The following is a 27,730-nucleotide window of genomic DNA, read 5'->3' on the forward strand; positions in this document are numbered from 1 at the left end:
ACCTTATCTTGCGTCTCTTAGTGGCTCTTCTGTCAACAATCTTCCCCTTCTTAGCATGCAACTTTTTCAAAGAATAAAATGTTGTCTCTGCGGATAATCAAATATTGCAAAATCAAAATCAATAAACAATAGAAGTCCAGGATCAAATAGGTCGTGATTGTTAGCAGGAATCATTGCTAGCTTGTTCCATTTAAAGTTACAAAAAACTTGAACAATAGAAGTTTGGGATCGATTAGGTTCCAAGCCCACTATAAGCTGAGACAATACAGTGTCATTGACTTCAATGGCTGCAGATACAGATTGTTTGAATGAAACTCTCCTCATGACTCAGACTTAGTTACTTAAAGTTGGTTAGATGAGTCCAAATTGTTTGAAAATCATATTCATCAACTCCACATATCCAAAAGCAGCAAATTAACGAGGATACCAGACATCACTTAGGACGATATAATCCTTGACAATTTCCAAAAGCCACAGTTTTTATATCCAATCTGATTACATGTATTTTGAAATACAGGAAATCTTATAGATTGGGTAAACTGTGTATCAAATTCAAATGCAGTCATTCATATATGAAGTATGAGATGCCCAATAGTTTTACCAGAAGTTGCTGAGTCAATTGTCTCAAAACATTCTTTTAGAAATTGCTAGTACAACTCAAAGTCATCCAAAAGTTCGGGGTCACCATCAGCTAGTGCACTAGCATCAGATTTTATCTCCTATCAGAGTGAAGGAATAAAAGTACTTGTGCAAATAGAAATATAACTTTTATAACACATCAAAGAGATAATTAAAGCAGACCTTACATGCTGCACATCGAAGTGGAAAACGAATCAAAATTTTAAACATAAAGATACAATTAAAGGTAATGGCGTATGAAGAGTATTGAAACTGTCACAGTCCTCGCACACAGGATGCATGATCTTTTCTTGTAGCAATAAAAGGAACAAATTCATCAAGTCACATTGGGCCATCCAAAAAGAAAAATTGAGCAAGGTACCAAACACCACAAACAACACAAATTTGTTCAAACGTAGTATCAAACTAATTATAGACTGCATCCATCCCAAACAATTAATTTGTACCTCATTTGGGAGCTAAAAACTTAAAATGGCACATGGAAAAAATGTTGATTAATTTGTACATCTCCCTTCCCAGTGTTGTACCCCTCAAGAACCTTCACATCCACGACTCATGTTTAAGTTACTAAATGTACAAAACTTAAGAAAATCCCATCTTGTTATGATGTTAAAATTATGAAGCACAAATGAGCATGCACGTGAGAGTTGATATCTTACAATACCAGAAACTGCTGATTTCCTCATCTGCATTTGCCCAACCATTCTGCTTGGATCTCTCATATAAGATGCAACTTGTTCACTAATATTCTGCAATTGGAAAAGGAAAAATGTATTCCTGGTGAATATCTGGCAAAGCATGGCACAAGTCCTTCATAGGGAAAGGCATGGTTACAAGTTCAATTATAGAGCCAGACCTGATTTAAAGCCTGCAGTTTGCTTTTAATAGAAGCAGCACATGGTCACCTCTGCCTTCCTCTGCCATTTTTTTATCGATTTGTTTATGACAGTAGCTATTCTACAAGATATAACGTGACAGGTCTTAGTTAGACCAAGTAACCAACATGGAAATGTAAACAATAATGAAAAGTTGAACATAGTACAACAAATTTCTAAAATTTATGCAAGAGAAGTTGTTGGAGCATGAAAGAATTCATTGCAAAACTGCCCAAGAGTATACTTAAACTAAACATATGGCAACATAGATTTTTTATAAGTATAATTTACAAATGCATTTCATGGTTCTTTGCCGGCCCCTTTAGATAGCAAACCAATTTAATTTAGTGCCTAATGGAATTTAAATTTCAGAAAACTATCGTCTGGTATATTTCATATTGAATAGTTGACGAACATAATAACATAATAGCCTCATTTATTAACTGATAAGAACCATGTATTAAAATATAACAAAAGTTAGACACCAAGGTATTGAAATACAGCAATAATAGTAAGGTGCTTGAATCCACCAGTTACGAGAATTTTAACAATAAAACAACAAAACTCCAAAGTTCTTTTTGCTGCTCCAAATGGATCAGCAAAGTATGGCATGAAGAAGGAAAAAAAAAATTTCAGTATTATAGACAGACTTCAATACAATAAGAGCATATGTAGATAGTAGAATATGATTCTTCTTCTCAGAATGATTTAAGTACCTCGACAGCAACTCAGAAATCCATGACCAATCCTCATCACCATCAATGTTCGTAGATGACTATGACATCTTAGATCGTCCAGATTTACCTTCAGAACAAGATATGTATTAGCAAATGCAATACATGAAGTGCATGAACATATGCAAACAGTACAAAGTAGGACAGTCAGTTAGACCATGGTAGCCCAAAAGCCAATTTTTTCGCTAAATCAGGCTAAGGTTTATGTGAGATCAAGCAGGAAAGATTTGTGCCGACATCCTAGGGCAATTTGAAATCTGGCTTCATCTTGGCTATCCTCAGATCAACAAAACAAGGCCCAACCGATTTACCTTCCATGTCAACATTATGCTTTTGACAACTGCAACAAATACCTACCTCTAGAGGGTAATTTAATTGATGTTTCTGTAATCAAAATCCCAAGGTGTCTAATGTTTGTCGAAAACAACTGTTTTTCTAACCAATTGGACTACTTTGAGCTTCCCACCGATTACGCGCAAACCATCACCTATTGGGACTGGCTTGTCCCCAATCAAAACTAAGCACAAACTTCACTACGATTCAGCAGACCCAATGCTGATGTTCCAAGATTTACATTAACAATTGAGCCGGTCCAAGCTCAAGCTCGACGCTTTGTGTTTTGGGATAAGCTTGAAAATGCTTTCTGAAGCAAGAATCTGAACTCAAGAGCTTTGTCCCACAGAGCCTTCAGAAAAATGAAAAACAAAAGGCAGAGAAAATGGGTAAGAATAAACATCAATCAGACAATAACTCACAATATAAATCTTTTCTTTTTTCAACTTTAAGGATTGGCATAAAAAGAAGCTTTAAACAAGGAGCAATAATTTCATGTTGACAAACAAAACCTATTCATGGATATTACAAGAGCTACTATTTTGAACAACACACCTTTTGGTTCTTCATTGGTTGACCTTTAAGAATATCTTCGTCCTTATGACCCTTTAGATTCTTTAAAATATCTCTGCATGGGAACAGGGAATAAACGAAGAACAAAATTAACTTCATAAGTCAACCTATTGATAGGAGCATATTTATACGATTTAGTTAGCTTGTTTTCTTGCATTTTCATAGCTAGTTTCACTTATTAGAGTGTTTTAAGCTATTTTTGTGTGTTTTCAAATTCAAATGATAAAGTTGGCAAGAAAGTGCAATTTAGAGCATTCTGGAGCAGTTTTGGGCCAAGAATGGATACCACATGCATGGAGCAAGGTGGATGGACGTTTTTGAAGATCAAAAGAGGCTAGGAATGTGCTAAAGAGATGGAGAAATTAATACAAGACATAGAAGATAAGGAATCAGCTAAATGGAATGAACATTATCCAAAACCTTATCCAAACATTATCCAAACTAACCTTATCATATCCTATATTATCCAGCCTTATCTTATCTTATCCCATATTATCCAAACATTATCCTATTTAATCCAACATTATCTAAACTTATCTCCAGCTGCAAAAGGAGTCCTTATCCTATTCTAAATCCTTCCCACCTGAATTTAGGAGTCATTATCCATCTAAACACATCAGTCATTTTCCTCCTTGGTTTCTGCCAATTAGCATTTTCCTTGTGGGATTGAGGTGCCAATCCTTCTCCAAAACTACCTTGTGTCGTGTGCCTAGCCCTATAAATACACCACACATCTACAACACACACATAAGAGCCTAAAATAAGAAAATACACAGAAATCCCTCTAGTGCCGCAGCTTTGCAAGGAAGGAATGAGAGGAAGAAGCTTGGAGCCGTGCCTTCCATTCAAGGCAATTGGAGGGCTGGAGCGTTTCTAGGTGTATTCTATCTTTTGTTTTCAATGTTTATTTTCAATTGTCTTTGTTTAATTGCAAACATGTGGAACTAATTTCGTTTTAGCTAGAGGAGAATTCAAAGCCATGAACATATATGTGATATGAATTGATTACATCCAGTTATTGTTTCGTAAATCGTGAATGCAATTTACTTATCTGTTTGATTGATAACTTGTTCTTGTGTGTTGATTAAGGATGCATACTTAGTTTGCATGCAAGGATTTGATGCTAAAATATAAGGGAGTTTCACCTAATAGTTATGAACTTATATTTACAAGTAGTGGAGGTTGCTAGTCACGATCGTGTTAAGTAAATTTCTGGCAGGAGTATCATGTAGTTCATAGTTACGAATGCCTTGTCAATGCTTATGATTTTCATATAACTTAATGATCTTTGATATGTATCTCTATTATGCAGTTCATGTAGGGAACTTGATAAGAATAATTTGGTTGTGTCGCTAAGTCCAATTCAATGAATTTAGGAAAATCTGATGGTTAATTTGTGCAGTTCACGGTTAACTTGGGGCATTGTCATTCGTGGGTTATAGGAAGAATAACTGGAAATCGATTTGCATGCGTATGTCTCATGTGTGGAGAATGACCCTCTAGCTAGCCTTACACCCCTAAAAACATCCAATTTCGTATTAACTTTAGTTTGTTTCTGCAAGTACTTAGTTTTAGTCTTAAATTCGTCAAAAACCACCCCCCTTTATATTTCGTGTCTTTTAGTTAGAATCTGTCCAATTTGATTTCTTTTCATTGTTTTGAGTCTTTTTAGTTTTAGTTCAATTTTCATCCCTTTAGTTCTTGTTTTGAGTCAATTTAACTTAGTTTATGTGATTTGAGTCAGTTTAGCCTTTTTTGAGTAGTTTAAGTCTAGTTTTCTGTTTTAAGAGTCTAGTTAAGTGTAATTGAGTCTATGAACCTGGTTAGATTTTGCCGTTTGGACAAGGGTGTTTTGGTCTTTACCAATGGACTTATCAGTGTCAATGGTGCAATTTTGGTGGTGAAGCAAGGGTGTTTTGTGTTTCAGAAACTGAAGCAAGCATTCGCAAAGCAGCTGAACCTAAGATCGAGACAAGTGGAAGTTTAGTTTCAGAACAAAAGGTCAAGGTGAGAAATTTCTTCACTGAGCAAAGGGTGAAATTATCTTTTAAGCAAGCACGGCCGTCTCATCCTCATCATCTTCTACTGCTACGACTTGCTCCACAACTCTTGCAAACGGCCCAACCCATCAAAATGATCCACCTAATTTCCAACTGCCTATTCCCATCAGCCCATGGGCCAAACTTCCTATCAAACATCGACCGCTTGATGCATCCGTCCCTCGGTCATAATTTCTGGTTCGAAGTAGAGGGATCATAGGAAAACTAATGACTTGGAAACATTTTCCTCATTAGACCATCTCCAATGGTGGCTTATAACCTAAAATTCCCCTTTCCCCCCCCCCCCCAAAACCCACTCCAACCCAAAACCTAAAAGGAAGGCAAATACTAACCACAATTTAGCCCACAAAATAAAATGGGACCCACGGGTGATAGTGAAAAGTGGATTGTGAAGCCCACACCCCAAAACCCAACTCGCCTCACGCGCCCTCTTTCTTCCAACCGAAGGCCCACCCACGTGGGTTGGTCCCCTCTGCTGTCATGGTTACTGTAGCCCAACGACTACTTTTGTTCATAACGGCTAGTTTAATTGGACCGTTGGTTAATCCAATGGTCCATGTTCAAATTTTTTTTTTTATATATTTATATATGTATTGAATCTAACGGCTTAGATCGAATATAATTAAATCTAACGGTAAAAAAAGATCTAATGGTCCAAATTTAAATCCAACGGCTAAAATAATTTTAAAAAAAATTATATAACTTAAAATTCAACCAAAAACTCTATAAATACCTATGTATTTGTTCAAACATCCACACAAAACTCACTTTTCTCCTACAATTCTTCCAATTTTTCTTTCTACCATTTCTTCTCATTTTCAAAATTTTCAAGATGGCAAAAGAGCATGTTAGAGGTCATAATTGGACCTTTGACGAAGATATTGCTTTATGTTTCGCATGGATTTCTATTAGCGAAGATGTTGCCGTCGGCACCAATCAAAATAGAAAGGTTTTGTGGGATAAAATCGTTGATAAGTTCCATGAAAACTCCAACGCCGGTCGAAGGGAAGTTGGTGGTGTTTATGATCGGTGGAAGATTATCAACAAAGCGTGCACTTTGTGGAAGGGAAGCCTGGAGAGAGCCATGGTTGACATGCCTAGTGGAAGGGGCGCCTCAGAAATTGTGAGTTTCTTTGTTGATATTTTAGTTGTCATGTACATAATAGTATTTTGCAACTAATTGTTTTTATGTATTTGTTGCATAGGGTGACAAAGCAATGGCAATTTACAAGACAAGAACTACACCAAAAAAATCAAGCCCTTAAGTTGCATCATGCTTGAAACATCCTCAAGGATTGTCCGAGGTGGGGAACCGATGCGAATCAACAATGTGGAAGATTATTTCATAATGAAGCCCCACCCCCAAATGATGTCAATGAATGTGTGAATTTTGCAAACAATGAATGTGTCGACCAAATGAGCCCAACTTCTTCTTTTCCAAGGCCCCCGTGTAGAGATAAGCAAAATGAAGCAAAAAGAAAAGGGAAGTCCCAAGATCCGATACATGCACAATTTGCTAGCAAAATGGAAAGAATGAACGAAAATCAGTGCCGTCAGCAAAAAGAATCGGCCCAAATGCTTTTGGCCATGAAGGAACAAGGGGATAGGGAGCAAGAAAGGTACGAAACTAATTTGATAATGGAGGACCTCGACAAATACACTCCAGAGAGGAAGAAATACTTACGTGGTAAGTAAAAGGAAATTTTACGAAGGAATGCCACAAGGAGTATATTTCAAGATGATGATTCATCTCAAGACTATCACCCAAGTCCATCACCAAGTTAAGATGGTGGATATCATTATTAAGTTTATGTAGTCTATGAGTTTTCGATTGTATTAAGTTTATGTGGTTTATCATGATTTTCAAGTATTGATTTAGTGATTTTTCAAAATATATCGGAATTTAAATATTTTTAGGTTAAAATATTAATAAAATTAATTTAGGATAGTCCACATAATTTTTTTTTAAATTAATTTAAAAAAATTAGCCTTAATTAATTCTTTGATAATCTGGGGCTAAAATTTTAGGCCAGAAGGATTGGAGTAGAAAAGCTATTTCTGGGCTAAGACCTAAATTTTATGGGCTAAATATTTTTAGGTTTTAGGTCACCATTGGAGATGGTCTTAGGAGGAAATGGGTGACAATGTGTTTGGTAGTGGACATTTTTAGGATAGGGTTTTGGTAATTGAAGGCCGACCCTTCTGTTTTTTTCTTCTTTTTTTTATTTTTTTATTTTAAATTTGGGCTGTTACTAATTTTTTGGTAGGCCAAGTTGAGAAATTGGTGGCCAAGTAAAAAGAAGTTACTTGATGTGTTGGAAGTAGGACAATTTCAAAGGTGGGAAATGTTAAGAGGATTCTTTCAAAGTGAAATTTTGTATAAACTCTCTATCACCTCATAGTTTAACATCAATTTCTCATGCTAGCATTATAAAACAATATGAAAAGTATGATATGATAGAGAGATCATGGAAGGTCCCATTTTTTAAAGAGTCTAGCATTTCTCTTTGAAAGGTAAATAACAGAGGATAATCTGAATTTGTTTACATAATCTAAGTGGAAAGGTTGACCTTTTGAATGTCAATTGTTGTTGACTTATTTCGTTCGATTTTGACTGATATAATCTCGATCTCCTTTTCTTCTCGCTATGTATTCGTTGATGGGGCTTCACTATGAATAATAGCAACCAATAAAATGATGGTAAAAAATAAAAGGGTATACTTTCAGAAACTCTTTACATGAACGAAGCTATTGCTCGCAAATTAAAGTATAATACAACAACAGTAACAAAGTTGTATCCTATTAAGTGGGGTCAATTGTATAAATCCTAAAACGCCACTGCATCCGGTTTTATGTCACGTCTTTCATTAAATCCAAATATTCCAAGTCTTTCTTAGAGTTTATTTCCAAGTCTTCCTAGATCTTCCCCTACCCATTTGGACCTGAACCTCCATCTCATAATCGCATTTTCTAACTAGAGCGTATGTAGGTCTTCGTTTCACATGTCTAAACTGTCTTAACCGATTTTTTGTCATCTTATCTTCAATTTCATCTACTCATACTTTACCTCAGATATCCTCGTTCTTAATCCTATTCGTTCTTGTGTACCCACATATCCAACGAAGTATTCTCATCTCCGCTACACACGTTTTGTGTGCGTTTGATTCTTCACCGCCCAACATTCCATGCCATAAAGCATTGATTGCCTTATTGTCGTCATATAAAATTTTCCTTAAGCTTTAGTGGCTTATGACAGTCGCACAACACACTCGATGCACTCTTCCACTTCATCCACCCAGCTTGCATTCTATGATTGAGGTCACCATCCAATTCTCCATTCTTTTGCAAGATAGATCCTAGATAGCAAAAGCGTTCATTATTTGGTACTTCTTGATCTCCATTCGTCACCATAACTCATTTGAATATTCATTCCACTGAACTACACTTCATGTACTCTGTTTTTTTTTATCTATTTAGGCAATGACCTTTAGATTCCAACACTCCATTCCAAAGGTTTAGCTTCACATTTATTCCCTCCTGAGTTACAGCTATCAACACTGTATCACATGCGAAAAGCATATACCTAGGAAGACAAGAGGCTTGAATCAAGTAAGGTGTATCAAAGATGAGAATGGAAATGTTAAAAGGGTGGCAACTTTTCAATTAGGACTTGATGAAATTTTCTCTTGACAAAATAACAAAGTAAACTGATGGTAAGAGCTTTAGGCCAACTCTAACAAAGGTGGGAGTAGGCTGTGGAGGACTTCTCTTGCTTTGTAAAGTTATAAAAACTTAACTTCCCCTTATTTTCTCTACATTAAAAAGGGAACAAAGATAAATGACGTTTCTTTTTCTGTGGAGATCGGTTCAAATTTCACTCACATTAAAGGTTATGATTCACGTGACACCAAACACAAACACCACCAAAGGAAGATGTTGACGGGAAGTAAAAGGTGAGACGCTAGAAAGACCAGAGGTCCTCAGGTTTCAACTAAGCCTACAAGGACAAATACATTGAGGATTCGAAAATTGTGTCACAAAACTATCTGAAGCAGGGAAATTAACCAACATACAAAAATCACCGAAAGGACAGTGCATGCTATAGTTTGCTGAGTGAGGATCTCCACGTGTCTTGAGATCAAACTGTATTCACAGTGTCTGCAAGGTACCGCAATATGCATCCCAAACCAGCTCTCTGTGTCAATTTTTCATGAATCCGAAGGCACTGGTCGCATGTGGGCCGGTCTCCAGTCGACAATCCTCTATACAAGTACCTTCGATGAGAGAAACCCCCGAAGTGTAAAATGTCCTAAAGAACAGCATATACCAAAGATGGGCAAGAGAACGGCAGGAGAACTTTTCTTATAGGAAAAGGAAGAATAATAAAGGTAACTAAGGAGAAAAGCATCAAGAAATCGAAATCACAAATTTAGAAGAAAAAAATATGTATACCTAACATTGTCTAAAACTTTGGGGTAGAATACTTGCTTATATGACACTAAGCCACACATATAACAAGTGCTCTAATGACTATAATCTAACATCTTGGATAAGAAACGAAATAAGAGGAAACATACAAATGATAGGAGCATATTTATGTGACTTAGTTAGCTTGTTTTCTTGCATATTCATAGTTAGTTTGTGTTTATTATAGTGTTTTAAGCTATTTTCGTGTGTTTGTAGGCCCATATGATAAAGTTGGCAAGAAAGTACAATTTGGAGCATTTTGAGGCAGTTTTGGGCACCAAATGGATAGATTATGAGTGGAGCAAGATGGATGGACGAATTTGAAGTTCAAGAGGCTAGGAATGTGCTGAAAAGAGTGAAGAAATAAATCCAAGACAAAGAAGATAAGGAATTAGCTCAAAAGGAGTCATTATCCAAAATCTTATCCAACCTTATCTTATCTTATCCTTTCCTAATCTAGCATTATCCAATCTTATCTTATCCAAATCAGTTTGTGCCTTAATTCCAGCCATTTATAAGGGATAATAATGCATTTAAAATACATATTTCAGATTCTAGAAGCCTTATCTCCTCTCCCTACAAAAGTTGCCCCAACCCCTTCTAGAACCCATTTTCCTAGTTGTGCCGCACCCTATATCTTGGTTCCTGATGGTTTTTGATGTGTAATCCTAATCCCCTTTGGTTTCTGATTGTTTTAACCCATTCCACTTGGGTTTTGTTACACAATCCTTGTCCCAATTTGATTTCAGAAACTTAGCCTAATCCTTAGGGATTGTGCCGCACCTAGCCCTATAAATACATCATTTCTGCAACAATTCAAATAACCACCCTCTACCATCAAATCACCACACCATCCACCACAATTTCGTGCACCACACATACAAGAGCCAAAACATTAGAAAATACACACTTGTGCGCAGATTTGCAAGGAAGGAGAGGAGACCCTTGGAGTCGTGCCTTGCCATTCTGCCATTGGAGCTGCTGGGACGTTCTTGGTTCTTTCTATCCTTAGATTTGTTTCAATGTTGCTTTTAATTTGGTTTTATGTTTTTAAAGACATGAGGAACTAATCTCTTTTTAGTTGGAGGTGAATTCGAAGTCATGATTATATGCTTTATATGAATTGATTACATCCAGTTATTGTTTCTTAAGTCTTGAATGTGATTTGCTTATCTAAGTTATCAAAACTTGTTTATGTATGTTGATTGAGGATGCATACTTAGTTTGCATGCATGAACATGATGCTAAAGTATAAGAGAGTTTCACCTAATCGTTATGAACTTATATTCATAAGTAGTGAAGGTTGCTAGTCACGATCGTGTTAAGTAAATCCTTAGTAGGAGTATCATGCTTTTCATAGTTACGAATGCCTCATCAATACTTATGATTTTCAAATAACTTAATGACCTTTGGTATGTTTTCTATTATGCTTTTCATAGTTAGGGGACTTGAGAAGGATAATTTGGTTGTGATGCGTATCCCGTCAAATTCAATGAAATAAGGAAAATCTGATGGTTAATTTGTGCTGTCACGGTTAACTTGGAGTGTTGTCATTCATGGTTTAAAGGAATAATAACTGGAAATTGGTTTGTTTGCCTATGTCATGTGTGGAGAAGGACCCTCTAACTAGCCTTTCACCCTTTGTAATTCACCAAAATCGTTTTATTAAAGTGTTTTATGCAAAGTTTCTGTTTTAAGTTTTAAATTCATCAAAAACATTCCCCCTTTCATTAAGTCTTGTTAGTTGAAGCATAATCTGTTTTCTTTTAGTGTTTTGAGTCTTACTAGTCTTAAATTCGTCCAAATAGCTCCCTAGAGTTTGTTTCGAGTCTTTTTAACTTAGTTTTACTGTTTTGAGTGTTTTGAGTTAGTTTTGAGTTTATAGAGTCTAGTTTAGTGTTTTTGAGTCTTATTTGTGTTGATTAGCAGCCCTAGTTAATCCCCAGTCTAGAACAATCCCTACTTGCTTAATACTACAAATACATGTTTAATAAGGTTTAATTTGTGTGTCAAGTTAATTTTCACATCAACAAATGTTCCGTATATAGTGATATTCATAATGAACTAGACTACAGAAAATACGTCCCTGTTTCTACTTTGAAGCCTATTTTGATAAATTACTTTCTACACTTTCATGAAGCCAAAACTTTGAATACCCAAGAATGCAACTATTTGTTTCACACTAGACGCAAATCTCAACGTAATGTTTTAAGTGCCTGGAAAGACCATAAAGATTAAGGCCTTGCAAGGATGCAATGCTGTCCCGAACATACAACGGAACCTTGTTCTTTATATATTCCCAAAATCCCATCCACTAATCATATAAATTGGATTCCTTCAGAAATATAAGATACTCAACTGCCATATCTGATTCAAACAAATCTCTCTAAGGCCTGACCACTGTTTTTTCGTACCCTAATAAAGCACATGTCTAGGTAACTTGCCTATAATCCACACCATCTAAAAAGATAAAGATACTGTATGCACGCAAAGAAAGAGCCAGACCTGCGTAACCAGTCAAATTCAAGTTCATTTCTATATGTGAAATCAAAATTCAAGAGAAATCCATCACAGAAAACCAACAATTCAAGAACTTTCATGCACAAAGAAATTGACCAAATAGCTTTTTTAATACCTACGCTCCTTGAACTGGCTTCTAGCTTTTACCAGAATCTCAATGTGACTCTTTGAATGACCTTCAATTTTCAACCCAAATTAAAGGCTTAACCATGAAAGGGAAAAGGCCAGCAATTAAATGGAATGAGATAATGTGCAGTTATAATTTCATTAGACAGAGAAGCAAAAATGAAGACGGCCCCAGCCAAAGGAAGGGAGAGAGATGGCGAAGAAGAAGAAACATACTAAAGTTGATGAGAAAGTTGTAAATTCCAATGAATTTACAGATTAGTATAGGATTATAGTTAACCACAATTATATGCAACCTGCACATCCATAACTCGTGTTTAAATTACCAAATGTACAAAACTTAAGAAAACCCCATCTGGTTATGATGTTAACAAATATGAAGCACAAATGTATTTGAGCGTGCACGTGAGACCTTGGGAACTGTGAAATTTTCATTTTTTTCAATTTAGATGTAAGAATTAATGTCCTACAGTGCCAAATATAGCAACTGCTGATTTCCTCATTTGCATCTGCCTAATCGTTCTGCTTGGATCTCTCATATAAGAAGCAACTTGTTCACTAATATTCTGCAATTGGAAAAGGAAAAATGACTTCCTGGTGAATATCTGGCAACTCATGGCACAAGGCCGACATAGGAAAAGGCATGGTTACAAGTTCAAATTTCAATTATAGAGCCAGACCTGATTAATACCATGCAGTTTGCTTTTAATAGCAGCAACACCTGTGGTCACCTCTGTCTTCCTCTGCCATTTGTCTATAAATTTGTTCCTGAAAGTAGCTACTGTACAAGATACAGCATGACAGGTCTTAATTAGACCAAGCAACCCACATGGAAATGCATGTATAGCGAGAAGTTGAACATAGTAGAACAAATTTCTAAAATTCATGCAAGAGAAGTTGTCGGAGCACGAAATGATTTATAGAACTGCCCCAGAGTTTACTTAAACTAAACATATGGCAAAATAGAAATTTACAAGTATAATTTACAAATGCATTTCATGGTTCTTTGCCGGCCCCTTTAGATAACAAACTAATTTAATTTAGTGCCTAATGGAATTTAAATGTCAGAAAATTTCGTCTGGTATATTTCATATTGAACAGCCGAGACAAACTTAATAACATAATAGCCTGATGTATTAATTGATAAGAACTATGCATTGAGATATAACAAAAGTTACACACTAAGGTATCGAAATACAGCAACAATAGTAAGGTACTTGAATCCATCATTTACGATAATCTTAAACAATAAAACAACAAAAACCAAAGTTCTTTTTGCTGCTCCAAATGGATCAGCGAAGTTGGCATGAAGAAGGAAAAATATATTTCAGTTTTATAGATAGACTTCAACACAACAAGAGCATATGTAGATAGTAGAATATGATAATTCTTCTCAGGATATCTAAATTATCATCTGAGTACCCCGACGGCAACTGAGAAATCTGTGACCAATCGTCATAACCATCGTTGTCATTGTTCTTAGATAACTGTGACTTCTTAGATCGTCCAGATTTACCTACAGGACAGGATATGTATTAGGAGAAGCAATGCATGAACATATGCAGTATGAAGTTAATGAAACAGCAAACAGTACAAACTAGGACAGTCAATTAGACCATGGTAGCCCAAAAGCCATTTTTTCGCTTAATCAGGCTAAGGTTTATATGAGATCAAGCAGGAAAGATTTGTGCTGACACCCTAGGGCAATTTGAAATCTGGCTTCATCTTGGCTATCCTCAGATCAACAAGACAACACCCAACCTTCTTAGATCGTCCAGATTTACCTACAGAACAGAAGTTTTTAATTTTTGTTGAAGACAACTATATTTCTAACCGATTGGACTACTCTGAACTTCCCACCTAATACGTGTAAACCATCACCTATTGGGACTGGCTTGATCTCAATCAGAACTAAGCACAAACTTCACTACAAATCAGGAGACCCAAAGCTGATGTGCCAAGATTTAGGTTAACAATCGAGCTGGTCTAAGCTCAAGCTCAATGCTTTGTGTTTTCAGATAAGCTAGGGCAAGGCTGAGCTCAATCCATTACTCTTGATTAACATTCTCATACTCTTAATAAAAACTGAGTACCAGCATAATCTGACTAATTATAGTAATTGTTGTAGTGGAACTTCTGAAATTTGGGGAACCCTGACAATTATATGAAATAGAGGAAATATGAAGCATTTCCTTAAAGTGTGATTTGATAAAATCGAACTCTATCATAGCTAATTGTGTAGTTATAAGCTAAACACACTTTACGAGAATCGAGTTATTAAAAACTTCAAACACAAAATGTAATACACTAAGCATAGCAAACCTTTCGCATATTGGCAATTCTTATCATGCCGAAAATGATAGATTATGCACAACACAGGAGAGCCAAATTGTGTTACAAAATAAATATAATAGTTTGATAAATGTAGTTTGCACATACTATCTGTTGCTTGAACGATGGACGGGTTCTTCTCAAGTAAAGCCTGTAACAAGAAAAATAGCGTGATGCGATAAATGTTAGCATATACAAATGGAAATATTAACAAATCATAATAATGTATAAAGTACTTATCATATTACAACAAGCTTGAAGCTCAACCACAGACCAAGTAGTACTAGGTAGACAACAAATTTTTATGACAGCCACACCTCTTGAAGTTCCGCTAGAGAATCCAAAGTTCTCTTTGATGACTCAACTAGATCAGAAAATGCTGCATTGACGCTGTCATGTGAATCACAAAATAAAGACCTAACTGGCTCCTGCAGACAACCTCTCAGGTAAGAACATAATATCTTAACATGTCAAAAAGCAACAAAAAAAAAATGGAAAAGCAAAAGCAACCTGTGGTTGTCTATTTGAACTTGAGAATGCTTTCTGAAGCAAGAATCTGAACTCAAGAGCTTTGTCCTGGAGAGCCTTCAGAAAAATGAAACAAAAACAGAATAGACAATGGTAAGAATAAATACCGATCCAGCAATAATTCACTACACAAATAAATTTTTTTTTCCAACTTTAAGGTGTGTAAGGTGTGGCAAAAACAGAAGCTTTAAACAATGAGCAATAATTTCATGTTGAAAAATAAAACCTATGTCATGGATATTACAAGAGAGATTATTTTGGACAGCCACCTTTTGGTTCTTCACTGAGTGACCTTTAAGAAGATCTTTGTCCTTATGACGCTTTAGATTCTTTAAAATATCTCTGCCTGGGATGAGTGAATAAACGAAGAACAAAATTAACTACATATTTCAGCCTATACCTATGTACAGATGTATGTTCCTTCTTTTTATCTCAAACTGAAGAATTGTATATGCATATATAACTCCATTTTGTGCTTTCATAATAACTAAATTATATAGCTACTGAAAATTAGCCTCAAGCTAAGATGAAAATAGCACTAGTATCAATTTATATAGCTATACTCGCAGACTATTATCTTATCCAATAACTCTGTAACCTAATATCAAATTTCGTCACCAACCTCCAACTGCTGTGCATACTATCTCCGATATTCACATTATTTAGTTCTCTGTCTTCATTCTAATTAAGCACTACGATACATGGACACGCTGATATCCCCTAGTATCCCCGTGTCCGTGTCCATGGATCGTAGATTAAGCATCACAAGTTTATAATTAAAAATAAAAGGATTGTGAACAGAAGTCTCTTACTGCTCCTGATGACGAAGATTCATGTATTCTTTCTCGAGTTCTTCCATCTCAGCATCTTTGTTAACGTTTTGCCCATATCCATTTTCCTCTTCCCCTCTTCTTCTCCATCTTCTTCCTCATTTTCAGATTCTCTCGTCGCCGTCGTGCTCATCATCAAAGTGATCCTCTTCTTGCTCCATCTACATCACAAATCATCAATTAACAATATTACCTAAACCCAATAATAGAATATACAAACCAAACTAACATTCAGCTCATCGCTGTAGGAATCGCCATCGTCCTCGAACTCGCTGTCGCTGACACGAGCATTCCTCTCCATTGTGACGTATGCCCCTACAAATTTAAACACCCAAATATTTATACAATTTAATTCCACAAATATTTAAGCTTTGATGGGACATACAGCTTCATTTCAAATATCCAAACCAATTTATGAATCCCAGATTAAAAAATTGACGAATTTTCCTTGTTTTCTTTCAAGCGAAACAAATTAAATATATACACACACACACACACAGAACAACCCCAACCTCTTGAAGCAGAAAGGAGAAGAAAGACGGTGAGAGTTGAGAGAGGCACAGACGAGTGAGAAGAAGCTGCAGGGGTCTTGGGTATTTGGGGTTTAAGCACAGATGTGCAATTTACCAGGCTAGAATTACGACTGCTTAAACAAGTCTCAAAATCAATCCATTATTTTCCCCTTCTTAGACCAAAATACATTGGGGCCTTAAATGTGCTTCATGGCCCAGTTCGGCCAAATTAGGTTGAGCCAAGCCCGTCTCATTTAATTAGCTTTTTGTTGCGCATTCAACAAGTACAACTTATTTACTACTACAATCTAGTGATATTTCTACTCATTTATAAGTGATCAATTTTAGGTTCAACTCATGTAAATGGCTAATTCAATACTAAATTATGATGTTTAACTCATTGTGCGGCTAACTTGAACCGCACACCTAATAGAGAAATGACAAACACTTGCCTAAAATAGAGGTGACAAATTACCAGATGAGAAATTTTATTTGGACCCAGTTATCTTATTTCTACACCTAACTACTAAGTTTTATCTACCAAACTTCTAAGTTTACCCTTAAATAAATAAGAATAAGAAACGAAAAGAAAATAAACATTGTGTTGCAGTCATATTTAGAATAGGAATGTGATTGTGTAAATCCTAGATAATATAGGAATATATCTTATATTCCTATTAGGAGTAGATTACCTATTAAATGTTGTAATTCTAAAGGGAAAGGTTTTTACCTATCCTACTACTATAAATAAGGGCATAATGGGGTGAGTCAAACACATCTCACAATTAAATCAATCGCTTTTCTCTCTAACCATAGCCGACCCCCTCTCTCTCTCTAAACCCTAGATCATTCAATCAAATAGACCTACAACACATTATCAGCACGCTCGAGCCAGAAGCTGAGAAATTGACGCATCGTAGGAAGACGCTATCATCCACCAAATTCAAAGGCTTATTCATTTTCTGCTAATTAGGTACGCTTAAAATAAAAGAAGATATTTGAAACGTCCATGAAGCATGAAAACATTCCCCCTGATGCATGAACCCATCTATGTTTATATTTTCCTTTCGATATACATATATATATATATATATATATTGTATATGTTTATATATTTGTCAATATATATATTTGTTTCATGCATCGCACAATTAAATTGTTATGTGGAATATGTGAGTCAATGTATAAAATTAAATTAGAAGCAAATTTGGGTTTCCTAAACCCTAGGTTCGAAAAATTGGGTATTTTTTTGGCATTACCGTGGGATGGCATCACCCTGATGCCTTTGGACTACTTGCGCATCCCCTGTTGGGCTTGCTGCTCCACAACCACAGCCCGCAAGCCTAGCTTGTTGGGCCCCCATGTCACGGCTTGTAACAAATTGAAGCCAGCCCATGTGGCTGAGCTTCTAGCGCCAAACCTAAAGGGCAGCAACCTTGCTGGGCCTTGCCCCGTGCCATCTCCCTCGCCCAAACTGAAACCCAGCTACAACTGGGGTTTTCTCCCACCCACCATGGCATGCAGCCCACTCCCGAGGCCCTTTTAGGCCTTGCCTTTTACTCAAGGCACCCAACCCAAGCCCAATTATTTTTTTAGGGCTATATTTTTTATCCGATAATATTATTTTAATATTATTTTTCTTTTACAATCGACCCCGTATGGCCCAATTTATTGAATTAATTAAAAGTGACCTGCAGTCCATTAATCTGATAATGAATCCAAAATTATTAACCTGAATATCACTTTTGGACATTAACGATTCAATAATTTATTTTTATACTTTGAACGTCACATACTTTCATAGTAACGAAGCTTTCACACTTGAGTTCCCGAAGAACCTCAAATCCACTATATTCAAATTAGTATATTGCATTCTGTATTTCTTGCAGAAACCTCTCATTATGAACTAATTGTTCATAAAAACTAATTGAACCTGTAGTTTCAAATTTAGTGCCTTTGAAACCTAAAGTTTTTATTCAAAACGTACCACATGAAACTTGTAGTTTTCTTGCAGAAATTAAACCAATACATGTCTATAGAACCTGTATGTTCTACGATATATGTTTATGGCAATATGACTAATCACGTTTTTCTTCCTCTGTTTTGGGGACATGTCGAACTTGAACAAACTCGATTTCTCCACTCTAGAAGTCTCTGGAAGAAACTATCTGAAGTGGGTTCAATACGTAAAGCTCCATCTCACTGCAAAGGGCATTAGAGCCACCATCAAGACACCTATTGCCGACAAACCCGTTGACAAAGCTCAGAAGGCTACTGCAATGATTTTCATTCGAAGACACATCCATGATGCATTGCAGACTGAGTATCTCATTGAGGAGGACCCACACACCCTCTGGCTTGCTCTGGCCGACCGTTTCGATCACCAGAAAGACATATACTTGCCTGAAGCAAAACACAACTGGCAGCATCTTCACTTCCACGACTTTAAGTCTGTGAATGAATACAACTCTGAAGTTTGTAGAATCCATTCTTTGTTAAAATTTTGCAAAGTGGAACTAACTAAATCAGATCTCCTGAAGAAGACCTATTTGATCTTCCATGCCACTAATATTGTCATGCAGCAACAATATAGGGCACAAAAATTCACCAAGTTTTCGGATTTGATCTCTGTTTTACTTCTCATTGAAAAGAAGAACCAGGTTTTGATGAAAAATCATCAATCGCAACCCACTGGCTTAAACGCCACACCTGAAGCGCATGCAACTTATTCTAGCAGTCATAAGCAACAAAAGAATCATCATGGCCGTGGCAATAGGTGGCAAGCCCCACCATAGGCCCAAGGTCAACATAGTGCCGCACCTAAGGGAAAAAATGTGACTCAGCAGTGTCCACCACTCGCCCCTAAGGCCCCAAACTTCAAGAATAAGGGCAAAGCTCCCATTCAAGCTGCTTCTATTGAATTGGACATGTGCTATTACTGTGGATCAAAGGATCATTGGTCAAGCGTATGTCGAGCATCCCCTGAGGCTATTGCCAAGTATCATTCCTGTCGTGAGTCTAACTTTGCACATGTGGATCATCCGGAAGATGCAACTACATCAATGGAGATATTGGATTTTCAGGAGGCGTTAGCACCTATGGATGAATAAATTAGACATGTTTTTAGGGTGTTTACCCCTAGTGGCCGAACCCACTAGGAGTGGTCGGCCCTACCCTTTTATTTTCTAGGTTTATGGTTTGATTTTGAACAATTTTTCTACGTATTTGGAATAATTTGTTTGGTTTTGGTTTGTTTTGAATTATGGATTATTATTTGAATGGATATTATTTTCTCGAATTGCTTAATTGAATGAATGGAATTATACTTATACATGTGACCAATTCAATCAATTTATTTCTAGGTATGTCTAGTGGGGAAGTTAGTTGTCTGGCAGATAGTGCAACCACGCACACCATCTTGCGTGAATGACACTATTTTACTAACTTAATACCCAAGAAAGCTCATTTGAAAACTCTCTCAGGCTCATCCAACCTGATTGAAGGATACGGAAAGGCACGTATCATGTTGTCTAATGGTACAATCTTGACCATTAAGGAGGCACTCTATTCTCCACATTTCGAAAGAACATTGCTGAGTTTTAGAGATATTCGAGATAATAAATATCATCTTGAAACCACTGAATATAATGGTTCTGAATTTCTTTGTATCACTTTATACGAATATGGCCAGAAGCATATTCACTAGAAGTTGGAACGTATGCCTAGTGGGTTGTACATCACAACCATTCGCGGCATAAAAGCCCACAGTGTGGCCGGCCCAATGCTTGAGTTTCAGGACTCTTTGTTGCTTTGGCATGATCATTTGGGACATCCTGGACGTGACATGATGCACCATATCCTCAAATCTTCACACAGGCATAAGTTACATCCTTATGTTGGACTCCCGCCATGCAAAGCGTGTTCTTTAGGGAAGTTGAATATTCAACCCTCATATACAAAGATCATTCACGACCCCCCCTAAATTTCTTCAGATGATTCAAGTGGACATTTGTGGACCTATCCAACCAACTTGCGGACCATTTAGATACTTTATGGTGTTGGTTGATGCATCGACACGATGGTCACATGTTTGCTTGTTGTCCATACTCAAAGCCGCGTTTGCTAAACTCCTAGCTCAAATCATTAAGCTAAGGGCTCACCACCCTGATTATCTGATTAAGTCGATCTTACTGGATAACACTGGAGAGTTTACGTCACAGACTTTTGACGATTATTGCATGTCAATAGGGATTAATGTGGAGCCCCATGTTCAAACCCAAAACGCCCTAGAAAAGGCTTTCATAAAGCGCCTTCAATTGATAACTTCGACTTTGGTTATGAGAACCAAACTGCCGGTATCTGCCTAGGGCTATGCAATATTGCATGCAACTATGTTGGTCCGCCTGAGGCCTACTGCTACCCAACCACATTCACCGTTACAATTGGTCAATGGATAAGAGCCTAACATCTCGCATTTACGGGTGTTTGGGTGCGCCATTTATGTGCCAATAGCACCGCCGCTACGTACCAAAATGGGTCTTCAAAGAAAAATGGGAATCTATGTCGGTTATGATTCGCCATCAATTATTCGCTACTTAGAACCCTTGACATGAGATCTCTTTACCGCACGTTTTGTTGTTGTCACTTTGATGAAACAGTCTTCCTGTCATTAGGGGGAGATAAGCATGCTAACGTTCCCGTAGAACGTCGCGAATTGTCATGGTATACTCCCACTATGTCTCATTTAGATCCATGCACTACCCAATTTGAAGCTGAGGTGTGTCAAATTATAGATCTTCAGAGCATTGCTCAAAGCATGTCGGATGCTTTTAATGATCTACCAAAGGTGACAAGATCATATATAACCGCTGTAAACACACCTGCAAGGATAAATGTACCCCGTGTACGTCAATAACCCACCTGGGAATGCCGGACCGTCCCCGAAGGTGGGGAGGCTGCAACTTTCATCTCGTAAGGTACATTGGCGGCTAGCCAATCATCTGCTCCGACCCTAAAGCATGGCAAACCCCTTAGTTCAAAGGATTCACAACCCCGGAAGAGGAAAATGGCACCAACCAATGACCCTAGTTTGAATTCGACCATCACTCACTCATCCGTTCCAATGCATAAGGTTCCAATTCGTGTACTCAGTAGCTACTGACATTATGCTTAGCGATGACATTGAACCACGTTCTGTCAATGAATGCCGACATAGAACCGATTGGTCAAACTGGAAACAAGCAATCCAGGTTGAACTCTATTCGCTCGCGAAACGTAAAGTGTTAAGATCTATCATTCCTACACCACCACGCGTGAAGCTTGTTGGCTACAAATGGGTTTTCGTGAGGAAGCGTAATGAGAAGAATGAAATAGTACGATACAAAGCACGCCTCGTAGCGCAAGGTTTCTCTCAGCGCCCTGGGATTGATTACAAGGAGATGTATTCCCCCCGTAATGGACGTTATAATGTTCCGCTACCTAATCAATTTGGTAGTTTCCGAAAAACTAAATAAACAGCTTATGAACGTGGTAACCACGTATCTTTATGGGGATCTAGATATGGAAATTTACATGAAAGTTCCATAAAGACTTCCATTGACTGGTTCAAATAGTTCTAGACCATAGAACACTCTCTCAATTAGGTTGGGGAGGTCACTCTACGGATTGAAACAATCCGGGTAGATGTGGTATAACTGTCTGAGTGAATATTTGACAAGTCAGGGTTATGTGAACAACGAACTATGCCCATGCGTGTTTATAAAGAAGTCACATTCCGGATTTGCAATCGTTGTAGTTTATGTCGATGACATGAACCTCATCGAGACTCTCGCAGAGCTTGAGGAAATTGTTGCACACTTGAAATCAGAATTTATGATGAAGGATCTTGGGAAAACTCGATACTGTCTCAGCCTGGAGATCAAGCATTGTTCGAATGGAATCCTAGTACATTAAACGAACTACACCCAAAAGGTGTTGCGTCGTTTTAATGAGAATAAAGCGAAGCCTTCGAGTACACCCATGGTCGTTCGAACTCTAGATGCTAAACAAGATCCATTCCGTCCAAAGGAGGATAAGGAAGAGATTTTGGAACCCGAAGTTCTTTACCAAGTGCAATTGGGGCTTTATTGTACTTAACTCAGTGCACTAGACCTAACATCTCCTTCGCTGTGAATTTTTTGGCAAGATACAACAATGCACCCACAAGTAGGCATTGGAATGGTGTTAAAGACATTTTCCGCTACCTCAAAGGTACTACGGATTTGGGCTTGTTCTATACCTTTAAATCTCCAAGTGTTGCTACCCCCTATGGTCCTCGTATTGATTCTCACCTTGTTGGTTACGCAGATGCTGGAGCACGTTCTCAAAGGGGTTATGTCTTTACCGTTGAAGACACCGTTATATCTTAGAGGTATACCAAGCAAACGCTAATTGCGACTTCGTCTAACCATGCTGAGATTCTCACCTTGCATGAAGCATCGCGTGAATCTTTTTGGCTGAGAGTAGTTATGCGACATATTAGAAGCACTAGTGGTCTTACAGTTGTTGACCTTCCTACGAGGACCTTTGAAGACGATGCAACATGTATCGAGCAATTGAAGAAGGGATACATCAAAGGAGACAACATCAAGCACATAGCGCCGAAGTTCTTTTACTCACACCACCAATAGCAGCATAATCAGAACATTGAAGTCAAGCAAATCTGTTCCAAGGACAACCTGGCCGATCTCTTCACCAAGTTATTGCCCAAGTCTACTCTTCAGAAGCTCGTCCAAGGAATCGGTATGCGTAAATTATCTGAGTTGAATCACTTATAGTTCTCTTATTTAGAAGTTATGTCTAACTCAAGGGGAGTATCTAGAAGCATACTCACATGATCTTAATGTACTCTTTTTCCTACGATTATGAGCATTTTTCCCACTGTGTTTTTGCTAGCTAACAAGGTTTTAATAAGGGACCCATCCTGGGATGATCATACTTCGTTGAGTTCACTACTTTTATCCCGTTTGCTGTTTGTTTTAAACATTATGCATACTTCTCACTTTTCTCCTTAGTCTATGGGTTTTTTCCCATGCCTTAGGTTTTACCGTAGCGAGGTTTTGTGAGTTTTACTATAAATGCATACTTCAAATTAAATTTGAGACTCGCAATCACCTATTGTGCCGATGACTTCATCAACTATTCTACCTTATCTGTTGAAGATCTGATGCGATGGTTTGTTGAGTATTTACACACTCAATAGGGAGTGTTGCAGTCATATTTAGAATAAGAATGTGATTGTATAAATCCTAGAGAATATGGGAATGTATCTTATATTCCTATTAGGAGTAGATTACCTATTAAATGTTGTAATCCTAAAGGGAAAGATTTTTACCTATCCTACTACTATAAATAAAGGCACAATGGGGTGAGTCAAACACACCTCACAATTAAATCAACATATTTTCTCTCTAACCATAGCCGGCCCCCCTCTCTCTCTCTAAACCCTAGATCGTTCAATCAAATAGGCCTACAACACATTGGTGTTTTTATCTCTACACCCCCTAACTCCAAAACTAGCAAGCCAGTGCACTCCTCCATTATTTCCGGCAAAACCCACCCAAATAACAACAAAATATTCTCTCGAGTTTATCAACAAGTCAACTTGCTAGAAACCCTTATCAGCCCTCATTTATAATTTCAGCATAGGTTTTCGGCTGATATATTTGCTTGTTTGAACCATTATCTGGGAATTGGCTACTTGCATAAATTATTAAAACTAACAAGTCAGCTTGCTAGAAACCCTTGTTATCTCTTCTAAATAGACACTGACATGGAAGCTTTTTCTCATATTGCAGGAATTTGTTTCATGTCCAACGAATTGGTAAGAAGTTTTCTCCGCTGAAATTATAAATGAGGGCCGCTAAAGGTTTCATGCAACATGAGAAGCAACTTTAAAACAATGAAACACAATAAAACACTTCAAAACTCAATAAAAACACTTCAAAACAGTGAGAAGCAACTTTAGAAGTGATAGGTGATAAAATCCCACGAAAATTAATGAAAAATTATTTGTTTACCCCCCCCCCCCACACACACTTAAACCAAACATTGTCCTTAATGTTTCAAACAAAGACTCGCACGCAAGCAAGCAAACAACACAACTAACAATCACGACAATCATGGCAAAGTAAAAGCAATAAAGAGTAGGGTTTAGGAATGCAAATCTGGTTTTGGAGCCATAGATTCATAGGTTTTCTTTATTTGAACGCATGGGTTGCCTCCCAAGAAGCGTTTGCTTTAACGTCTTCCAGCTGAACGATACCTCTTTTTTAGGCTTCATTGGAGCCCACGGCATGGAGGGGTATTTCCTCCACGACATGTTCCTCGAAATTTTCGTAATAGGGCTTCAAACGGTGTCCGTTCACTTTAAATTCATGTCATGTCCTTAAACTTTGAATTTGGACTGCACCATAAGGAAAGACATTAGTAATAACAAACGGATCAATCCATTTAGAACGCAACTTACCAGGAAATAATCGAAGGTGGGAATTGAAAAGCAACACCTTCTGCCCAATTGAGAACGTCTTGGTACGAATCATCTTGTCATGAAAAACCTTCGTTTTCTCCTTGTAAATTTGAGCGTTTTCGTAAGCCTCGTTCCTAATTTCTTCAAGTTCGTTCAATTGAAGCTTTCTATGAAGTCCAACCGCTTCTATGTCCATATTGAATGTTTTGACTGCCCAATGTGCTCTATGCTCTAATTCCACGGGAAGATGGCACGGTTTTTCCTAAATGAGCCGAAATGGAGACATCTCAATCAGTGTTTTGTAGGCTGTTTGATACGCCCACAATGCATCATCCAAGCGCAAGCTCCAATCTTTTTGAGTTGGTCCAACTGTTTTCTCCAAAATCTGCTTGATTTCTCGATTAAAAACCTCGGCTTGGCCATTTGTTTAAGGATGATAAGGTGTCGAGACCTTATGCTTGATGTTATACTTCTTGAGCAGCGCCTCAATGGTTTGATTGCAGAAATGGGAACCTCCATCACTTATGAGTACTCTTGGCATTCCAAATCTGGCAAATATGTTAGTTTTGACAAAATCTGCAACCACTTTGGAATCATTAGTACGAATGGCTTTTGCTTCCACCCATTTTGACGCATAATCAACCGCAAGTAAAATATAATTGAAACCATGAGATGAAGGAAAATGACCCATGAAATCGATGCCCCAAAAAATAAAAATCTCTACAAAGGGAATGGGGGTATGTGGCATTTGATCTCTTGGACCTATATTCCCTGTTCTTTGACAACGATCATAGGTTATGCCAAAAGTTCTAGCATCTTTAAATATAGTAGGCCGATAAAATCCACATTCTAGAACTTTAAAGGCTGTCCCTTGAGTGCCAAAATGACCCCCCACATGCATATGTGTGACAAAATGTTAAAATTGAATTAAACTCATAATTGTGCACGCACCTACGTAGAATCTGATCAGGGCAATATTTCCACAGGTACGAGTCATCCCACACATAAAATCGTGCCTCATTTTTTAGTTTATCACATTGGTGCTTGTTTAGGATGCTTGGAAATGTTTAGTCACCAAATAATTCACTAAATCGGCATACCATGACTCACTTACCTCAATGGACAACAACTGTTTGTCTGGGATGGGCAATGGCTCCTCATTGTGCACCAAACGGCTCAAATGGTCAGCCACCACGTTCTCACTCCCTTTCTTGTCTCGGATTTCAATGTCGAACTCTTGGAGGAGAAGCATCCAGCGGATAAGCCTTGGTTTGGCCTTTTTCTTCGTGAGCAAATATTTCAAGGCTGCATGGTCAAAATAAATTATGACTTTAGTTCCAAGTAAATAAGAACGAAACTTATCTAAAGCAAACACAACGACAAGAAGTTCTTTTTCAGTGGTGGAGTAGTTCAATTGAGCATCATTCAAGGTCTGGGATGCATAATAGATGACGTGTGGCTTCTTGTCCTTCCTTTGTCCCAAAACAGCCCTTATTGCATAATCTGAGGCATCGCACATAAGCTCAAAAGGAAGGCTCCAATCTGGTGGCACTATAATAGGGGCCGAAGTTAGCATTTGCTTTAGGTGATTGAAGGCCTTCTCACATTCCTCATTGAATTCAAAGGGCACATCCTTTTGAAGGAGACGGCAGAGAGGTTGAGAAATCTTTGATGAATCGCCTATAGAATCTTGCATGTCCAAGAAAAGAATGAATCTTTCTCACCAAAGTAGGAAAGGGTAAGTAGCGTACAAGATCTAGTTTCGATTTATCAACCTCAATTCCCCTTTCTGAAATTATGTGACCTAAAACTATGCCTAGTTTTATCATAAAATGACATTTTTCCCAATTTAAAACAAGGTTAGTTTCAATGCATCGTTTTAAGATTAAGGTGAGATTAGCTAAACAGTCATCAAATGAATCACCAAACACACTAAAGTCATCCATGAAGACTTCAATGATCTTCTTAACAAAATCTGAAAATATACTTACCATGCATCTTTGAAACATGGTTAGTGCATTGCATAAACCAAATGGCATTCGACGATAGGCAAACGTACCAAATGGACATGTGAAGGTGGTCTTTTCTTGATCGTCCAGAGCTATGACAATCTGATTATATCCCGAATAACCATCAAGAAAGTAATAAAATGAATGATCGATTAACCTTTCAAGCATTTGATCAATGAACGGCAGGGGGAAGTGATCCTTCCTTGTGGTGGCGTTGAGCTTCTTATAATCGATGCAAACTCGCCAACATGTTTGGATACGGGTGGGCACAAGCTCATTCTCTTCATTCTTCACCACAGTGACTTTCGATTTCTTTGGAACAACTTGAACCAGCGAAACCCAACGACTATCCAAAATTAGGTAGATCACTCCACAATCAAGTAGCTTGATAATTTCCTCTTCATAACCTCCATCATTGGAGGGTTGAGTCGGCATTGAGCCTCTCAAGATGGTTTAGCCCCCTCCTTCAAAAGTATGTGATGCATGCATGTTGTAGGGCTTATACCTTTGATGTCAGCCAAGGTCCATCCAGTGGCCGTTTTGTACTCCTTCAAAACCCTCACCAACTTCTCCTCCTCTATTGCCGTGAGTGTGGAGGATACTATGACCGGCAAAGTCTCTTGGTCTCCCAAGAAAACGTACTTCAAGTGATTTGGTAATGGTTTAAGATCGAGGGAGGGTGCCTAA

The 27,730-nt window shown here is 37.6% G+C and overlaps 2 protein-coding genes across 15 annotated transcripts in view; one reads left to right on the plus strand and one right to left on the minus strand.

The window, feature by feature from the left end:
- LOC126628540 (disease resistance protein RPV1-like) overlaps positions 1–27,730 on the plus strand; it is an 88,807-nt gene that overhangs the window by 23,171 nt on the left and 37,906 nt on the right. The gene's annotated exons all lie outside the window — the stretch shown is intronic.
- LOC126628555 (uncharacterized) overlaps positions 1–27,730 on the minus strand; it is a 111,477-nt gene that overhangs the window by 1,616 nt on the left and 82,131 nt on the right. The window contains exons 1-11 of one of the 9 annotated variants that reach the window (XR_007625459.1): positions 16,529–16,641; positions 16,246–16,331; positions 15,999–16,177; positions 15,456–15,528; positions 15,169–15,243; positions 14,976–15,086; positions 14,767–14,809; positions 13,750–13,843; positions 13,008–13,108; positions 1,299–1,388; positions 18–87 (exon numbers count right to left, since the gene is read on the minus strand). Coding sequence is in view for 7 of the 9 variants with exons in the window: in XM_050298289.1 (XP_050154246.1) it covers positions 13,033–13,108; positions 13,750–13,843; positions 14,767–14,809; positions 14,976–15,086; positions 15,169–15,243; positions 15,456–15,528; positions 15,999–16,045 (519 nt within the window). In the remaining 2 variants the exon portion in view is untranslated. The other 8 variants (XR_007625460.1, XM_050298289.1, XM_050298290.1 and 5 more) reach the window with 8 other exon arrangements.

The sequence above is a fragment of the Malus sylvestris genome, chromosome 7 (assembly GCF_916048215.2).
Source record: "Malus sylvestris chromosome 7, drMalSylv7.2, whole genome shotgun sequence".
Classification (NCBI taxonomy): Eukaryota; Viridiplantae; Streptophyta; class Magnoliopsida; order Rosales; family Rosaceae; genus Malus; species Malus sylvestris.